This window comes from Schistocerca gregaria, chromosome 1 (assembly GCF_023897955.1).
Source record: "Schistocerca gregaria isolate iqSchGreg1 chromosome 1, iqSchGreg1.2, whole genome shotgun sequence".
Taxonomy (NCBI): Eukaryota; Metazoa; Arthropoda; class Insecta; order Orthoptera; family Acrididae; genus Schistocerca; species Schistocerca gregaria.
Window position 1 is genome coordinate 186,761,969 of NC_064920.1, and position 17,603 is coordinate 186,779,571.

Below are 17,603 nucleotides of genomic sequence, written 5' to 3' on the forward strand. Positions count from 1 at the left end.
CAGTGAAATATGTAAGTTCAATGGCTCTGAGCACTATGGGTCACTAAGGTCAGCCGGCCGGTGTGGCCAAGCGGTTCTAGTCATTTCAGTCTGGAACCGCGCGACCGTTACGGTCGCAGGTTCAAATTCTGCCTCGGACATGGATGTGTGTGATGTCCTTAGGTTAGTTAGGTTTAAGTAGTTCTAAGTTCTAGGGGACTGATGACCTTTTATGTTTAGTCCCATAGTGTAAATTTTTCTTCTTTCAGAGCAGTGTCATCAGTAGCGAGTTCTGAGTTATATTCTCCTGTTTCTACGTAAAATGTGGCTTCTTTTACCAAAAATAACAGTGATTACACACTTTAACTTCAGTAACTTCTAAGGTCAACCGGCCGGTGTGGCCAAGCGGTTCTAGGCATTTCAGTCTGGAACCGCGCGACCGTTACGGTCGCAGGTTCAAATCCTGCCTCGGGCATGGATGTGTGTGATGTCCTTAGGTTAGTTAGGTTTAAGTAGTTCTAACTTCTAGGGGACTGATGACCTTTTATGTTTAGTCCCATAGTTCTCAGAGCCATTCTAAGGTCACCAGTCCCCTAGAAGTTAGAACTACTTAAACCTAACTAACCTATGGACATCACACACATCCATGCCCGAGGCAGGATTCGAACCTGCGACCGTAGCGGTCGCGCGGTTCCAGACTGAAGCGCATAGAACCGCTCGGCCACCACGGCCGGCCGATATGTAAGTCCTAAATTTCAAAATAAGTACGACTAACAAAAAGGTAAGTAGTTTACCATGAAGCCAACGTATAAAGTTATAAGCAACGAGAGAATCAAACCCTTTTGCCGAATAGTTTCTGTTAAGTCGTTTGAAAAAAAATGCAAAGCAGGCAGTGTGCGTGCAAAACACTGCTGGTGCTTCAGAACTGCTGCACGGAATGGCGGGTGAACCAGCGTCCCCTGTGTGCACCTATAATGCATATAATTGGGCTGGACAGCATGGCGAATTTGCAGTCGGATTATGGCTTTCTTCGTGTTTTCACAGTTTCGTCGAAAGACCTGTATCTGGCAAGGTGATACATAATATTTATTTATTGGTAGCAAAAACATCAGCTATTATTTTTTCGAGTTAGTGAGCAAGACGCTTGATGTATTACCACAGATCTTGTTATTTCCATGGTTCCAAGCCAGTTTTATAGTATATATGAAGATAGTAACAGTTCTCGAAAGAACAGACACCATTGATGACCATGCAGTTTCTCTAGCATAAATGATACTTAATTGAAACCCTCAGCTGCCGACAGGTTTTGTTGATATACCTCGATGGGGACAGCTGAAAATGTGTGCCCCGACCGGGACTCGAAGCCGGGATCTCCTGCTTACATGGCAGACGCTCTATCCTTCTGAGCCACCGAGGACACAGATGAGTAATGAGTGGATGGGCAAATATATATTAGGTACATTACGTATGTAGATTGTGGACAGTTGGGAATGTGGGTCTCACGGTAAGCGTGCAAGGGATAAGCTCCTGTAGTCGCGCTATTCATCTGTGTCCTCGGTGGCTCAGAAGGATGGAGCGTCTGCCATGTAAGCAGGCGACCCCTGCTTCGAGTCCCGGTCGGGGCACACATTTTCAGCTGTCCCCATCGAGGTATATCAACAACACCTGTTGGCAGCTGAGGGTTTCAATTACTTACCAGTTTTACAGGATTTCGAGATGGGCCGGCAATAGTGAGCAGGGAACCATTTTCCTGCAAAATTTTGTCAGTGGAATAAAAAGAAGGTTGGCGTTCCTTAATAAGTGACAAAAGTTCGGCGTTCCATGTTCCATGTCTCTGTGCATTTTTTCTTCTTCTTCCACGATAGTCTAAACTTTTCCTGTTACGATCGTATAGGAGAACTGACCACAAAACGAAACTCTTGACTTCACAACAATGAAATGTTGCCTGGCGCTGTAGTTTGTCAGTACTCATTGGACACTGTCAATTTGCATTTATTCGTAGTGCAGAGTGTCCGTGCAGTGTGTTCTGATGCTTAGTTTTTTTGGAAATAAAATCTAACGTAGTACTGCCTCGTTCATTCAGACACCTGTTAAAGTTAAATCTCATAGACAAAACAGTTTTCTCAGAGTTCGGTTGCCAGCGTGTGCAAAAAAAGCTGTGAAGATTTTGAAAAGACCGTTTTCTTTGTACTGTTCATAATATCGCAGAAATTGCTGTCTAATAATACATATATCTACGCCATTAATGAAATGTTTATCGTGTTCGTTTTACTTGTTCTGCTTTGGGGCAGATATGTGAATCGTACAACTCTCGGCATCGTGTCCATACTTCAGTAATTTGCACACCATTGACTTACTTAACTTTTGAGTGTCAACGTTTATTTGCACCTTACGTCGCCTTCTCTATCAGCACTGTCACACTTTCTCATTCTTATTGTCAGTGAAGTTAATGATATTAGCAGCAAGTTCTTGCGGCTTCCCACGAATGTGTTTTCTGTGATAGCTTTTTGTAATCACTTTTCACGCTTGCTCTTTGATGTAACTGTGTTTGCTGCTTTGAACTGGATCGTGACTGCACCTAATCACGTGACCAAGTAATTTCCTGCAACTGCCGGATTACCGCTGAGTAATGACTGTCAGTCATTTTATCTGAGAGTGTAGTGGACTTCATAGGAGATGATCAGCGTTATCTCTTGAGGGGTGAGATTATATTAGGGTTAGGTATTTAGTTTGTGCTTCCTTTATTGTATTCTTCAGTACTCGTGAATTATGTACCAGATCTCTTTCCAATTGTAAGTGAAACACATGACCTCCTTTAGGCTCTAGATGGGGAGCCAAATGCATATCAAAATTTTAAAAAGTCGTATTTTGCAATACACGCTCGCCAGTCTCGCCATGCAGCGACTGATTCCTTCCTCGCCAGTTGCATGTATATCTCTATGAGAAAGCTTTTAACTCATGTAAGGTAAACAGCAAAGAAGTGGGAATTTAAGAAGATGGGACCTGGATAAACTGACTAAACCAGAGGTTGTACAGAGTTTCAGGGAGAGCATAAGGGAACAATGGACAGGAATGGGGGAAAGAAATACAGTAGAAGAAGAATGGGTAGCTCTGAGGGATGAAGTAGTGAAGGCAGCAGAGGATCAAGTCGGTAAAAAGACGAGGGCTAGTAGAAATCCTTGGGTAACAGAAGAAATATTGAACTTAATTGATGAAAGGAGAAAATATAAAAACGCAGTAAATGAAGCTGGCAAAAGGGAATACAAACGTCTCAAAAATGAGATCGACAGGAAGTGCAAAATGGCTAAGAAGGGATGGCTAGAGGACAAATGTAAGGATGTACCGGCTTATCTCACTAGGGGTAAGATAGATACTGCCTACAGGAAAATTAAAGCGACCTTCGGATAAAACAAAGCCACTTGTTTAAATATGAAGAGCTCAGATGGAAACCCAGTTCTAAGCAAAGAAGGGAAGGTATAAAAGTGGAAGGAGTATATAGAGGGTCCACACAAGGGCGATGTACTTGAAGACAATATTATGGAAATGGAAGAGGATGTAGATGAAGATGAAATGGGAGATATGATATTGCGTGAAGAGTCTGACACAGCACTGAAAGACTTGAGCCGAAACAAGGCTCCCGGAGTAGACAACATTCCATTGGAACTACTGACGGCCTTGGGAGAGCCAGTCCTGACAAAACTCTATCATCTGCTGAGCAAGATGTATGAGACAGGCGAAGTACCCTCAGACTTCAAGATGTATATAATAATTCCAATCCCAAAGAAAGCAGGAGTTGACAGATGTAAAAATTACCGAACTATCAGTTTAATAAGTCACAGCTGCAAAAAACAAACGCGAATTCTTTACAGACGAATGGAAGAACTCGTGGAAGCTGACCTTGGCGAAGATCTGTTTGGATTCCGCAGAAATGTTGGAACACGTGAGGCAATACTGACCCTACGACTTATCTTAGAAAATAGATTAAGGAAAAGCAAACGTACATTTCTAGCATTTGTAGACTTAGAGATAGCTTTTGACAATGTTGACTGGAATACTCTCTTTCAAATTCTAAAGGTAAAATACATGGAGCGAAAGGCTATTTACAATTTGTACAGAAACCAGATGACAATTATAAGAGTCGAGGGGCATGAAAGAGAAGCAGCGGTTGGGAAGGGAGTGAGACAGGGTTGTAGCCTGTACCGATGTTATTCAATCTGTATATTGAGCCAGCAGTAAAGGAAACAAAAGAAAAATTTGGAGTAGGTATTAAAGTCCATGGATTACACTGTAATTCTGTCAGAGACAACAAAGGACTTGGAAGAACAGGTGAACGGAATGGACAGTGACTTGAAAGAAGGATATAAGATGAAGATCAACAAAAGCGAGGATAATGGAATGTAGTCGAATTAAGTCGGGTGATGCTGAGGGAATTATATTAGGAAATGAGACACTTAAAGTAGTAAAGGAGTTTTTGCTATTTGGGGAGCAAAATAACTGATGATGGTCGAAGTAGAGAGGATATAAAATGTAGACTGGCAATGGCAAGGAAAGAGTTTCTGAAGAACAGAAATTTGTTAACATCGAGTATAGATTTAAGTGTCAGGAAGTCGTTTATGAAAGTATTCGTATGGAGTGTAGCCATGTATGGAAGTGAAACATGGACGATAAATAGTTTGGACAAGAAGAGAATAGAAGCTTTCGAAATGTGGTGCTACAGAAGAATGCTGAAGATTAGATAGGTAGATCACATAACTAATGAGAAGGTATTGAATAAAATTGGGGTGAAGAGGAGGTTGTGGCACAACGACAAGAAGACGGGACCGGTTGGTAGGACATGTTCTGAGGCATCAAGGGATCACAAATTTAGCATTGGAGGGCAGCGTGGAGGGTAAAATTCGTAGAGGGAGACCAAGAGATGAATACATTAAGCAGATTCAGAAGGATGTAGGGTTCAGTAAGTACTTGGAGCTGAAGAAGCTTGCACAGGATAGAGTAGCATGGAGAGCTGCATCAAACCAGTCTCAGGACTGAAGACAACAACAACAACAACAAGGTAACATCAGTCGAAATTCACAATCAGCTCTGTTTAGTATGTGATGCAGATATTATGAACTACCAATCAATGCGACGATGGTAAATCCAGTTTCCCGAGTTCATCGGTAGGACAGTGAAAAAAAAAAGGGGGCACTATGAGAGGCATATTCTCTAAGAGGTGGCAGATGGTACTTACACAATAAAAAGCAGTTAAGTGACTGGCTGGTATGACACTTTTTTTGTCTCTGCTAAGCTTTAGGGGAGTTGACGATCGCTGAAACGTAATATGCAACTGACTCGGAAATAAATTTTTGACATGTTAAGCGGCATTAAAAACAGTGCTGATGTTAGGTACAACTGGCAGTACCGGAAAGCATTCTAAGCTGTTCTGCTGAGGCAGTGGTTGTGCCTCTGCTGTTGTGGATTGCAATGGTGCAGTGCTCCGAAGTCGTCAGTGAGACATAATTAACAAAGCAAACTTTTATTGCTCAGAGGTACACTGTCGTCTGGATCCGCAGGCTGCCTACAGCTGCGCAGCGGGACAGGGACGGCATGCACCACATCAGAAATGCAATGACACCCCTGCACAGCGTGCAATCTCGCCCACCCAGCAATTTCACAGGGCCACTAGGCTGTGCGAGAATTGTCCACTCTGGCCACAGCTGCAAGTACCTCCATAAATTGGGTGACTAGGTAACGCCTGATAGTACCGTAGACTATGTGCAAGAAAGGCACCACTAGCTCTGTGTGAAGTCGTGCTGAGTCACACTGTAGCCACCCAACAGGGCAACCGTCGGCAGCATCAAAGTCTGAGCGCAGGAATAGAAGGCAGACAGCAGCAGCTGCACTCCCCGATGTCCATGGATAGAAGTCTGCTTCCTGGACCCACTGGTTAGGCAACCAGAGGGTCCACTGGATGATGACGCCCACATCTCACCACCAGTCTTCACTCGGACGGCAGCGCTGCAGCTCACAATGGCGAAGTCCCAGTTGGGACTTGCTGCTTGATCAAAGATTGTAGACAGCTAGTCGAGGTAACCTGTAACAGAATCACTTGGCCTGCTTCTGGTCGCCCTTGTAGCAGTTGAAAGGTGTTTCAGCTCTGCCTCTCAGGGGCAGTGGTATGCATATTTTGTGGAGAACCAAATAGTTATTCTTGCATCCCACTTACGCTTTCCTACTCCGCTCTGTGTAGTCATCACAATAATGGTATCCCGCTGTACCTATGATGTCATTCTGCTATGCTAACACCTTACACACCCAGCTCTTACAGTGTGTGGCAATTAACTCTGTCTTGTGGCTGTTTTACATGCAACATCAGTGGTCCTTCCTTGTTGACATTCCACACAGCTTGCACAACCAAGAGAAGACTTCAAAGTCTTACTACACCATGCAAAACCTATTTTTCCGTAACACTTCAATTCTGTTTCTGACGAATCAGCTACTCCCATCACCCATTTCACTGAGCATAATCTTGTAACTACAGCAGGTGGTGCAAAGCACCGTGAGAACTGCCGCTTCATGATTATAGAACTCAGCAGCCATTTTATGCACACATCCATGTCCTGAAAATGGTAACACACCGTGCAGAACAAGAAGCGCCAAATTCACAGAACAGGTGTTACTGATTCGCGATTTACTTGCTCCCATGCAGACCCAAGTGCAGCACATTTTCTGCAGGTGCTTTGCTATACTGCCATGTGTTTCACCATGAACCCCACACTAGCAATCCTGCTCCCAATGGTTCCCGTCTTTCTTTATACCTGAAGTAATGTCCTTCAATATTTTTATAATGATGAAAAGCTGTAGAGGGCTGTCACTATTTTGTTCCAATCCCGGATGGAAAATGTGTGTGTTTGAGAATAAAAATTTGATTCCACAACATATTATCTCGGGAGTGGTTGGGTTGAAAGTGGGTCAAAGAGTGCTTCGCCAGCCGAACAAATATTCCCAGGTAACAGTGTTTGCCTCCTGTTTACCACCACAACTGAGGAACTCTGGATGACCGAAGCATATCGATTAAAACGAAGAAGTAGGCCTCGTCTAGTAGCACTTTATTGTAGTGATCCTTCAGACACGGTTAATACTGTCTACTGGATTTGTTCACGAAATCAAGCCTTTCCACTTTGCATGCAATTCTGTTTCCTACTGTGGTATCCAACTATTTACTCAGTCCAGTTCTGATATTCTATATACATCACACATATTCTTCTGCATACTCTGATAAACTATCACTTTTACAATGAATTATATGGGGAATAATGGCTTAGCCAGAGCCGAATGGCTGTTTTCCGACTGAACTGGAAAAATTAGAGAAGTACTGGTAAACTGATCCTTGTGTAAGGCTGTGTGGAGCTCAGAAAACTCAAGGAAAGGTTCAGTGCCAGTTGGGTACGAAGGTTTAAAATGTCTCCAAATTTCAGAATGAGTAGACAAATGTTAAAGTGATTTAATGTGCTAACATATGAACTGTTGTAGCTTCAATGTCGTTTATTAACGTAACTGCCATATTTTAGATCCCATCATGAAATCAGTTAAAACAGATTTTTGACCCATGACCAGCAGTTAACGCTAAAGGCCCCACAGAAAAACTCACTTTGTGCTAACGCTGATATATCTCAAACAACTACGTGTTTCAAAAGAGGAATAAATACAGAGAGCACTTCAGTCCCAAAAAGACTGCCAACTTGGCGATAATTTGCACACTTGTCTGTATCCACTTGAGTGCCAATCTGCACGTTATGTAAAAATAAACACACATTAATGACAAAAAAATGGCTCTGAGCACTATGGGACTTAACATCTGTGGTCATCAGTCCCCTAGAACTACTTAAACCTAATTAACCTAAGGACATCACACACATCCATGCCCGAGGCAGGATTCGAACCTGCGACCATAGCACATTAATGATCAATTTGATTAGTGATAACTATTGTGTTGGTGATAAAGAACTCCTGTTGTCACTGTGTATAGAATAATTCGACGTGTCACGTCACTAAGATGTCGTTATACATTACACTGGCCATCAGTGTGACAGTCAACCGTAGTGAAATGTGCACAATATTAATGCATTGCATGACGGTCAGATCGTGGGTGCCATCACAGTGGAAGTACTGTTGGCCAATGAGCTCCATAGTCCCAAATCGGTAGACGTCGAAAGACTTCTGCTGGTAGTTTTGGTTGCAGCCAACGTAATTTAGTTATATTCTTGTTTATTTTGGTAGTACTGTCGTTTTAGTTGTGACGCATGCTTTATTTATTTGTTGTTATATGTCTGCAATTTTCAAGCTGCTACGTTAGTTTCGTTACCACTGCTGTGCTGTTAATCATGGCTGCTGCGCTGTCTATTTGCACCAAAGAAGAGCGACGTTCAATGATACGTTTTCTGTGGTCGGAAGGCCTATCAGGGACCGAAATTCATCGATGACTTTCGGTACAGTACGGGAACAGTGTTTTGCCACAACGGAGTGTCTACGAATGGATTGAAAAATTGCGAAATGGTCGCTCAAGTGTTACGCACGATGAAGGAGCCGGACGACCGTTTACCGCCACAAATGAAGAAACCATTTAGTTGTTACGTGAAATGATTCTCTTAGACAGACGATTAACTATTGACGAAGTGGCCCATTGTCTGCAAATTAGTCACGGTTGTGCCTACGAAATCGTCCACGACAGACTTGGGTTTCATAACGAGAGTAAACGACAAAGTATGGAATGGAAACATCCAAATTCGCCGTGCAAGAAAAGGTTCAAGACCCAACCGTCCGCAGGAAAACTGATGCTTACGGGTTTTTGGGACGCACAAGGTCCAGTACTGAAACATTATGGGAAAACGGGTACAACAATAAACAGTCTGCGTTACAGTGAGATGCTTACTGCCAGCCTAAAGCTAGCAATTCGAAGCAAACGCCGAGGACTGCTGTCAAAAGGTGTTGTGTGGTTGCACGACAATGCCCGTCCGCATACTGCAGCCCACAATGCTGAAAAGCTCCAGAAACTCAAATTTGAAGTCATGGATCATCCTCCATATAATTCCGACCTTGCCCCTTCTGACTATCACTTGTTTGGTTCAATCAAAGGGGCCGTCGATTTGCCTTGGACGAAGCAGTGAAAGAAGCGGTTCATTCCCGGCTTGCAGCTCAACCGAGAACCTTATTTTATGACGGCATCAGGAAGCTTGTACAACTATGGACCAAGTGCGTTGAAACACAAGGAGACTATGTCGAAAAATGATGTTCTTGTAAGTTCCCTATTTGATTAAATAAAATTTCATAACTACTTTGCGGATAATAATTGACTTACCCTCGTAGTTGATTGAAACAATTGAAGTACAGCTGCTCTTTTGCGAATTGATTTCATTTTACACCGCCCCAGTAGACTGAATGACGGTAGTATTAAATTTCTTCTCATATTTTCGTAAGGAGTACAATAGTACATGGATTCCAGAATGAGATTTTCACTCTGCAGCGGAGTGTGCGCTGATATGAAACTTCCTGGCAGATTGAAACTGTGTGCCCGACTGAGACTCGAACTCGGGACCTTTGTCTTTCGCGGGAAAGTGCTCTACCATCGAAAGGCAAAGGTCCCGAGTTCGAGTCTCGGTCGGGCACACAGTTTTAATCTGCCAGGAAGTTTCAGTACATGGATTATTCTGACATGGCGCTTGAGAAATAACTACAACTGCTGATGCCTGGCGCATTCAACTAGACTTGTTGAAACGTCAGTCGCACATCTTAATCCAATTATATTGCTGGGCTGTTATGAATAAATACTGTGGTAGAATGAAAATGCATAACTCCACTCATAAATAAGAAAGTGTTTCTCATGTGGAAACTTTAAAAGCACGAACATGGGCGCCTGCAGAACTTAACCAGGGAAGGGGAGGGAAGCAAGCTCTAAACCTACCATTTTTTTGTATAAATAAAGTGATCAGTTTCAGTACATGTCATCCAACAAGAGCTACACTGAGCTGACAAAAGTCATGGGATGCCTTCCAATATGTCGGACCTCCTTTCGCCCAGTGTAGTGCAGCATGTCGACAGGGCATGGACTCAACAAGTCGTTGGAAGTCCCATGTAGAAATATTGAGCCACGCTGTCTCTATAGCCGCCCATAACTGAGAAAGTGTTGCCGGTACAGAATTTTGTGCACAAACCAACCTCTTGATAAGGTCAGATAAAAGTACGCTGGAATTCATGTCGGGCGATCTGAATGGCCAAATCATTCACTCGAAATGTCCAGAATGTTTTTAAAACCAATCGTGAATAATTATGGCCCAGTGACACGGCGCATTGTCATCCATAAAAACACCATCGTTGTTCGGAACATGAAGTTCATGAATGGCAGAAAATGGTCTCCAAGTAACCGACCATAACCATTTCTAGTTATGGTCGGTCCAGTTGAACCAGAGGGCCCAGTCCATTCATTGTAAACACAGCCCACACTATTATGGTGCCACCAGCAGCTTGCACAGTGCCTTGTTGACAACTTGGGGCCATGGCTTTGTGGGATATGCATCATACTCGAATCTTCCATCAGCTCTTACCAACTGAAATCGGGACTCATCTGACCAGGGCGCGATTTTCCATTTGTCTACGGCCCAACTGATATGGTCATGAGCCCAGGAGAGGCGTTGCAGGTGATGCCGTGCTGTAGCAAAGGCACTAGCGTCAGTTGTCTGCTGTTATAGCCCACTAACACCTGATTTCACTGCACTATGCCAATGGGTACGTTCGTCGTACATCCCACAATGATTTCTGCGTTTATTTTACAGTGTTGCTTGTTAGCACTGACAACACTACGCAAAAGCCACTGCTCCTGGTCGTTAAGTGAAGGCCATCAGCCATTGCATTGTCCTCGGTGAGGGGTAATGCATGAAATTTGCTATTCCCGGCACCCTCTTGACACTGTGCAACTCGGAATATTGAATTCCCTAACGATTTCGGAAAAGGAATGTCCCATGTGACTAGCTCAAACTACCATTCCGCATTCAAAGTCTGTTAATTCCTGTCATGCGGCCATAATCACGTCATAAACTTTTTCACACAAATCACCTAACTACAAATGACTGCTCAGCCGATGCATTTTTATACCTTCTGTATGTGATACTACCGCTATCTGTATACAGAGGGGTCCAAAAAAGGTATCCACTATTTAAAAGTCCATAATTGGCAAACTAATTGAAGGAGTTGTCTCATCTTTGGTGAAAGTGTAGCTTAAAGCCCAACTTAAAGATATCACTGTAGGTGTTCGAAATGGACACCATTAACATCCACACACAAACGATGCCGCCGAACTGCAGCACGAACTACTGACTGCAACGTGTTCAGTTGGATATTTTCACATGAATGCACAATGGATTCTCAAAGTTCATCCAATGTGCGTGGCTTTTGTCGATAAACGACGTCCTTTAGTGTTCCCCACAGGTAAAAGAGCAGAGAAGTTAGGTCTGGGGAATGTGGTGGATACTCCACAGCACCTCTATGGCCTATCCATCTTCCCGTCGTGTGTTACAACAATTCACTCACTCACCACAGAAGTCTGTGAGACAGTGTGCCCGTGAAACTGGAGTGAGTCGCTCAAGTGTTCAGTGGATTTTGAAGACAGCAAAGTGGAAGTGATACATTCCACGATTGCTACACGCAATGAACGAGGGCGACCCAGATCGTAGAATGGAGTACTGCCAGTGGTTTACTAACATGGTGCGCAACGATGAAGGGTTTGCAGAGATGATTGTGTGGTCTGATGAAGCACAGTTCAAACTCAATGGCACAGTAAATCCCCACAATTGCATCTACTGGGCCGCCGAAAATCCGAACGTCCATGTAGACAAAGCCGTGAATATTCCAGGAGTAAATGTGTGGTGCGAGTTGTCTTACTGGGGCTTGAGTGGGCCGTTCATATTTGACGGCACAGTTACCAGTGAGGTGTACCTACAGAAGCTTCAGACATCAATTTTACCTGCCATCTGAGACTTTTATGGAGACGGAAGAGTTTACTTTCAACAAGATGGTGCCCCAGACCACTACCAAAATCGTGTTAGGGCGTATCTCAACGAAAATCTACCAGGAATATGGATAGGCCATAGAGGTGCTGTGGAGAATGCACCACGTTCCTCAGACCTAACTCCTCTGGACTTTTACCTGTGGGGAACACTAAAGGATGTCGTATATATAACCCACGCACATTGGATGAACTTCGAGAATCCATCGTATATTCATGTGCAAATGTCCAACTGAACACATTGCAGTCAGTAGTTCGTGCTGCAGTTCGGGGGCATCGTTTGTGTGTGGATGTTAAGGGTGACCATTTCGAACACATACAGTGATATCTTTAAGTTGGACTTTAAGCTACACTTTCACCAAAAATGAGACAACTCCATCAATTAGTTTGCCAATTATGGACTTTTAAACAGGGCATACATTTTTTTTGGACCCCTCTGTATGTGCATATTTCTATCCAGTGACATTTGTCACCTCAGTGAAAATTTTATAGGCGACACAATGAACGTATTATACACCAGAGAACTGATAGTTATCCACTCAATATTTGTTAGAGGTAGATTAATTTAATACTTACAGGCAAGCATGATTTCAACTCTTTGTGTTATTGGTTAGGTTATGGGAGTGACACAGTTTTGATACCGATGATATGAAGTTTTGTACGTCTGTGATTAAATCTGAAGTTTAAACAAGAAAATGATCAGAAAGTTAGAAAATAAAGTAGTAAAATCTGCGATTCCAGGGAGGGGCAACAGCCTCCTCCACCCTATGAACAGGAATCTACTCGAAACTGGTTTGCGGCACAGGCACTTCATTGGGCAGCAGAGGAAGGCAACGACGACGAGGTGGTGCGCCTTCTGCAGGCCGGGGTGGCGCCGGTGGACGCTGCCGACGCGGACGGCCTGACAGCTCTGCACCTGGCGGCAGCGCACTGCGGCGAGCGCGCCATGAGGGCGCTGCTGGAGGCGCGAGCAGACCCGCACGCCAGGGCGGGCGACGGCCGCTCGCCGCTGCACTGTGCAGCCGCCGCGGGCCGCACCGCCAACGTGCGCGCCCTGCTAGAGGCAGGCGCCGGGCCCAACGTGCCCGACGCCAAGGAGGAGCGGCCGCTGCACCTGGCGGCGGCCGCGGGAGCCGTGGCGGCGCTGCACGCGCTGCTCGACGGCGGTGCCACTGGCGACGCGCGCAGCGCAGACGGCCGCTCGCCGCTGCTGTTCGCCGCCTGGTACGGACACGCAGCCGCTGTCGACGCGCTGCTGACGGCAGGCGGTGCAGACGTGACCGTGACCAACCGGAAAGGCAGGTCGGCGCTGCAGTGCGCCGCGCGCAGTGGCTCCGTGCTGACGGCGCGCTTGCTACTGGCCGCCGGGGCAGATGTCAACGTCAGAGACCGCAACGGGAAGACCGCCGTGGATGTCGCCAAGAAGCGCGACCACAAGGTTCTCCTAAAAGTTTTGCGCGAATCTTAAACACTCTGGTAGCTGACAGCCAGTGACTTCCGTATCTCATATGCCTTCGTACAATTATAACGAAAAGTACGTCCCAGAATGAAGTGTAAGTCACACGCACTTTCTCCCTAATTTTCACGTCCGGTTGAGCCGAAAAGGTGAGCCCCTTCCAGCATCAGACTAACATGCTGGCAGGATTGGCACCGAGATAGCGAGCCATGTCTCCTCCAACTAGTAATTAACTATTGTTGCGATCCTCTACTCTCTACATTATCTATCTTGTGCAAACCTGTTCACTGCCACATAACTGCAACAATCTACACCCACCTGAGCCTGCTTAATATAGTCAAGCCTTGGCCTCCCTCTTCAGTTTTTACTCCATCACCCAACCACCACCACCACCACCACCACCACCACCACCACTGTTATCAAATTGACCATTCCTTGATGCCTGATAACCTCGACTGATCCCTTATTTTAGTTTTATTTTCTCCCAGTTAAATGAGTACTTCCTCAAAAGTTGTCCAATCTACCTGCCTAATCTTTGACATTCTTCTGCAGCACCATATTACATAAGCATATAGTCTCTTACTGTCTCATTTGTTTATCACCTCATTTCACTTCTGTACTAGGCTACACTCCAGACAAAGGCACCCATACCCGAGGGGGATCCCGACCCTCCACCCCTCGCTCTCAGGGAAAGGAAAAAATGTAGCGTAGTCAGGTGTCCTTTCAAGAAAACGATTTAAAAATAAGTATTATGCGGTTTTTTAACAGGGTCAGAACTGGAACCCCCCCCCCCCCCCCCCCCCCACCCTCCCAAATTACTTTATGGGTACCGTTGACTCCAGGCAAATACTTGTGGAAAAGACATCCTAACTTTTAAGTATGTAATCCACGTTAACAAATTTATCTTTTTCAGAACTCTTTTTCTTGCCTTGCCAGTCTGCATTTTTATGTCGTCTCTACTTCAACTACTGTCAGTTACCCAAATAACAAAACTTGTCTACTACTTTTCATGTTTTATTTACAATTCTCATGCCTGATTCAATCAACTATGTTTCATTACCCTTGTTTTACTTCTCTTTATATTCAACTTGCAACACATTTTCAGCACATCACCCATTTGGTTCAACTGCTCTTCCAAGTCTTTTGCTGCCTCTGATACAGTTATGATATCATCAAGAAACCTGAAAGTTATGATTGCCTCTTTCTGAACTTTTAGCTCAATTTCCCAATTTCTCCTTCATTTCCTTTAGAGCTCACCCACTGTACAGATTGAACAGTATCAGGGATGGCCTACAATCCTGCCTCACTCTCTTCTTAACTATTGCTTCCCTTGCACATACCTCACTTCTTATAACAGCAGTTTGGTTTCTGTACAAGTTGTAGATAACACTTAGCTCCCTGTATTTTATCCTTCCTACCTCCAGAGTTCCAAAGAATGTATTTCAATCATTGTTGTCAAAAGCTGCCTCTAAATCTAGAAATGCTATAAAACTACATTTCTTTTCCTCAGCCTGTCTTCTAAGATAAGTCATAAGGTCAGTATTGTGTCACATATTCCTACATTTCTGCAAAACCTCAACTAATCTTCCCCAAGGTTTCCAATTCTTTTTATTTTTGAGGAACCATGCGTATCACTTGCACTAAGTTGGCACTGCTTCATAACTTGTTTTCCACAGAAAAAAAACAGACTTGACAATGTGGCATTCAGCAATGGCTACTATAGTGTGTTATGTAGACAGTATTTCTTGATTACTGAACTGGCGTTGACCAGAGAGCAAATTCCAAGAAAAATGTGTATGGTCATTGCAAATGGTGGGATAGACCATTATTACCTTCTGTAAGAGACATAAGCCACAGAAAACTTCTGCCAAAATATGTTGCACTGGTAGGCAAGTTTCTGGGGATGTTAATTTTTCAACACAAAAATTAAAACATAACAATTATTCTATGCATCAGATTTCAAATTCACAAATAACATGAAAGGAGCACCGACAATAACACATTTATTATGCTGCCTGAGGCTTGGGGCAGACGGGAGGAAGTACGTGATGCGAAACGGTGCGGCACCAGACTATCAAGCGCATCGGACTGTCAAACGCCAGATTATTATGAGTCTACTGTACTGTTGTTCATGAGTCAAGCTGTTAATCTTGAAAATATGTAACTCATACTGAAGTTACACTGTGACATTCAGATGCAAAATTATTATTTACACTATTAAAATGTATAATCAGCATGCCATGCAGGTTTGCTGCATTATAATTTCCATGGATGATCATTTGTCTGTATTTTATACAACATGTCAGTTGTTCAATTGAATTAATTTAATATGTTTAAAAATTTACAGAAAAGAAAAGAAAATTAAGAGTAAGAAGAAATATACCTTTTAGGATTTGGAACTGGTTATTCTTCTGCAACATAATATAGCCTATTAATGGTTTAACTTGACTGTTCTATCAGAAAATGTGATTCTTTTTGTATTTTTGTATTAGCTGTAACATGGATAATATCAATAAATTGTAAAATTTTTAAAAAAGTATTTTTTCCCCATTTACTTGGCATTTGTGACCTAGAGTATGACAAACACAAGTTATTATCCTAACTCCCCCTCCACCCTGCATGCCTCATCAATACAGACACCCAGGTTCAACCATAACAGAGGGGTTTCTGTGGAGAGACCAGACAAACATGTGGTTCCCAAACAGGGGCAGCAGCTGTTTTAATAGTTGCAGAGGCAACAACAGACTGACTCATCAGATCTCTAAGCAGACACTACTCAGGAGGATATCATCAAGAAAAGTAAACTGACATTCCAAAGGTCAGTGTGTGTTACATTAGACCCTGTAATAGGGTAGGTAGGCTAGACAATTTAAAAAGGGAAATGACTTTTTAAGTTAGATATACACTATGTGATCAAAAGTATTCAGACACCTGGCTGAAAATGACTTACAAGATTGTGGCACCCTCCATTGGTAATGCTGGAATTCAGTATGATGTTGGCCCACCCTTAGCCTTTATGAGAGCTTCCACTCTTGCAGGCATACATTCAATCAGGTGTTGGAAGGTTTCTTGTGGAATGGCAGTCCATTCTTCACGGAGTGCTGCACAGAGGAGAGGTATCGATGTCGGTTGGTGAGGCCTTGCATGAAGTTAGCATTCTAAAACATCCCAAAGGTATTTTATATGATTCAGGTCAGGACTCTATGCAGGCCAGTCCATTACAGGGATGTTATTGTCATGTAACCACTCCACCACAGGCTGTGCATTCTGAACAGGTGCTCGATCATGTTGAAAGATGCAATTGCCATCCCCGAATTGCTCTTCAATAGTGGGAAGCAAGAATGTGCTTAAACATCAATGTAGGCCTGTGCTGTGATAATGCCATGCAAAACAACAAGGGGTGCACCCACCTCCATGAAAAACATGACCACACCACAACACCACCACCTCTGAATTTTACTGTTGGCACTACTCATGCTGGCAGACGACATTCACCAGGCATTCGCCATACACACACTGTGCCATCAGATCACCACGTTGTGTACTGTGATTTGTCACTCCACACAATGTTTTTCCACTATTCACTCATCCAATGTTTACACTCCTTACTCCAAGCGAGACGTCGTTTGGCGTTTACTGACGTGATGTGTGGCTTATGAGCAGCCACTCGACCTTGAAATCCAAGTTTTCTCACCTTCTGCCTAACTGTCATAGTACTTGCAGTGGATCCTGATGCAGTTTGGAATTCCTGTGTGATGGTCTGGATAGATGTCTGCCTATTACACATTACAACCCTCTTCAACTGCCAGTGCTCTGTGTCAGTCAACAGACAAGGTTGGCCTGTACGCTTTTGTGCTGTATGTGTCCCTTCACATTTCCACTTCACTATCACATCAGAAACAGTGGACCTAGGGATGTTTAGGAGTGTGGAAATCTCACATACAGACATATGACACACATGACGCACAATCACCTGACCACGTTGGAAATCTGTGAGTTCTGCGGAGCACCCTATTCTGCTCTCTCACGATGTCTAATGACTACCAAGGTCGCTGATATGGAGTACCTGGCAGTAGGCATCAGCACAATGCACCTAATACGAAAAATGTATTTTTTGAGGGAGTCCAGATA

At 43.8% G+C, this 17,603-nt stretch overlaps 1 protein-coding gene across 1 annotated transcript in view; it reads left to right on the plus strand.

Moving 5' to 3' along the window:
- LOC126336571 (serine/threonine-protein phosphatase 6 regulatory ankyrin repeat subunit A-like) overlaps positions 1-16,008 on the plus strand; it is a 129,709-nt gene extending 113,701 nt beyond the window's left edge. The window contains exon 4 of the mRNA XM_050000464.1: positions 12,822-16,008. Within this exon, the coding sequence (XP_049856421.1) occupies positions 12,822-13,484 (663 nt within the window). The 3' untranslated portion in view covers positions 13,485-16,008. The remainder of the gene's footprint in view (positions 1-12,821) is intronic.
- Positions 16,009-17,603: the final 1,595 nt, after the last annotated feature.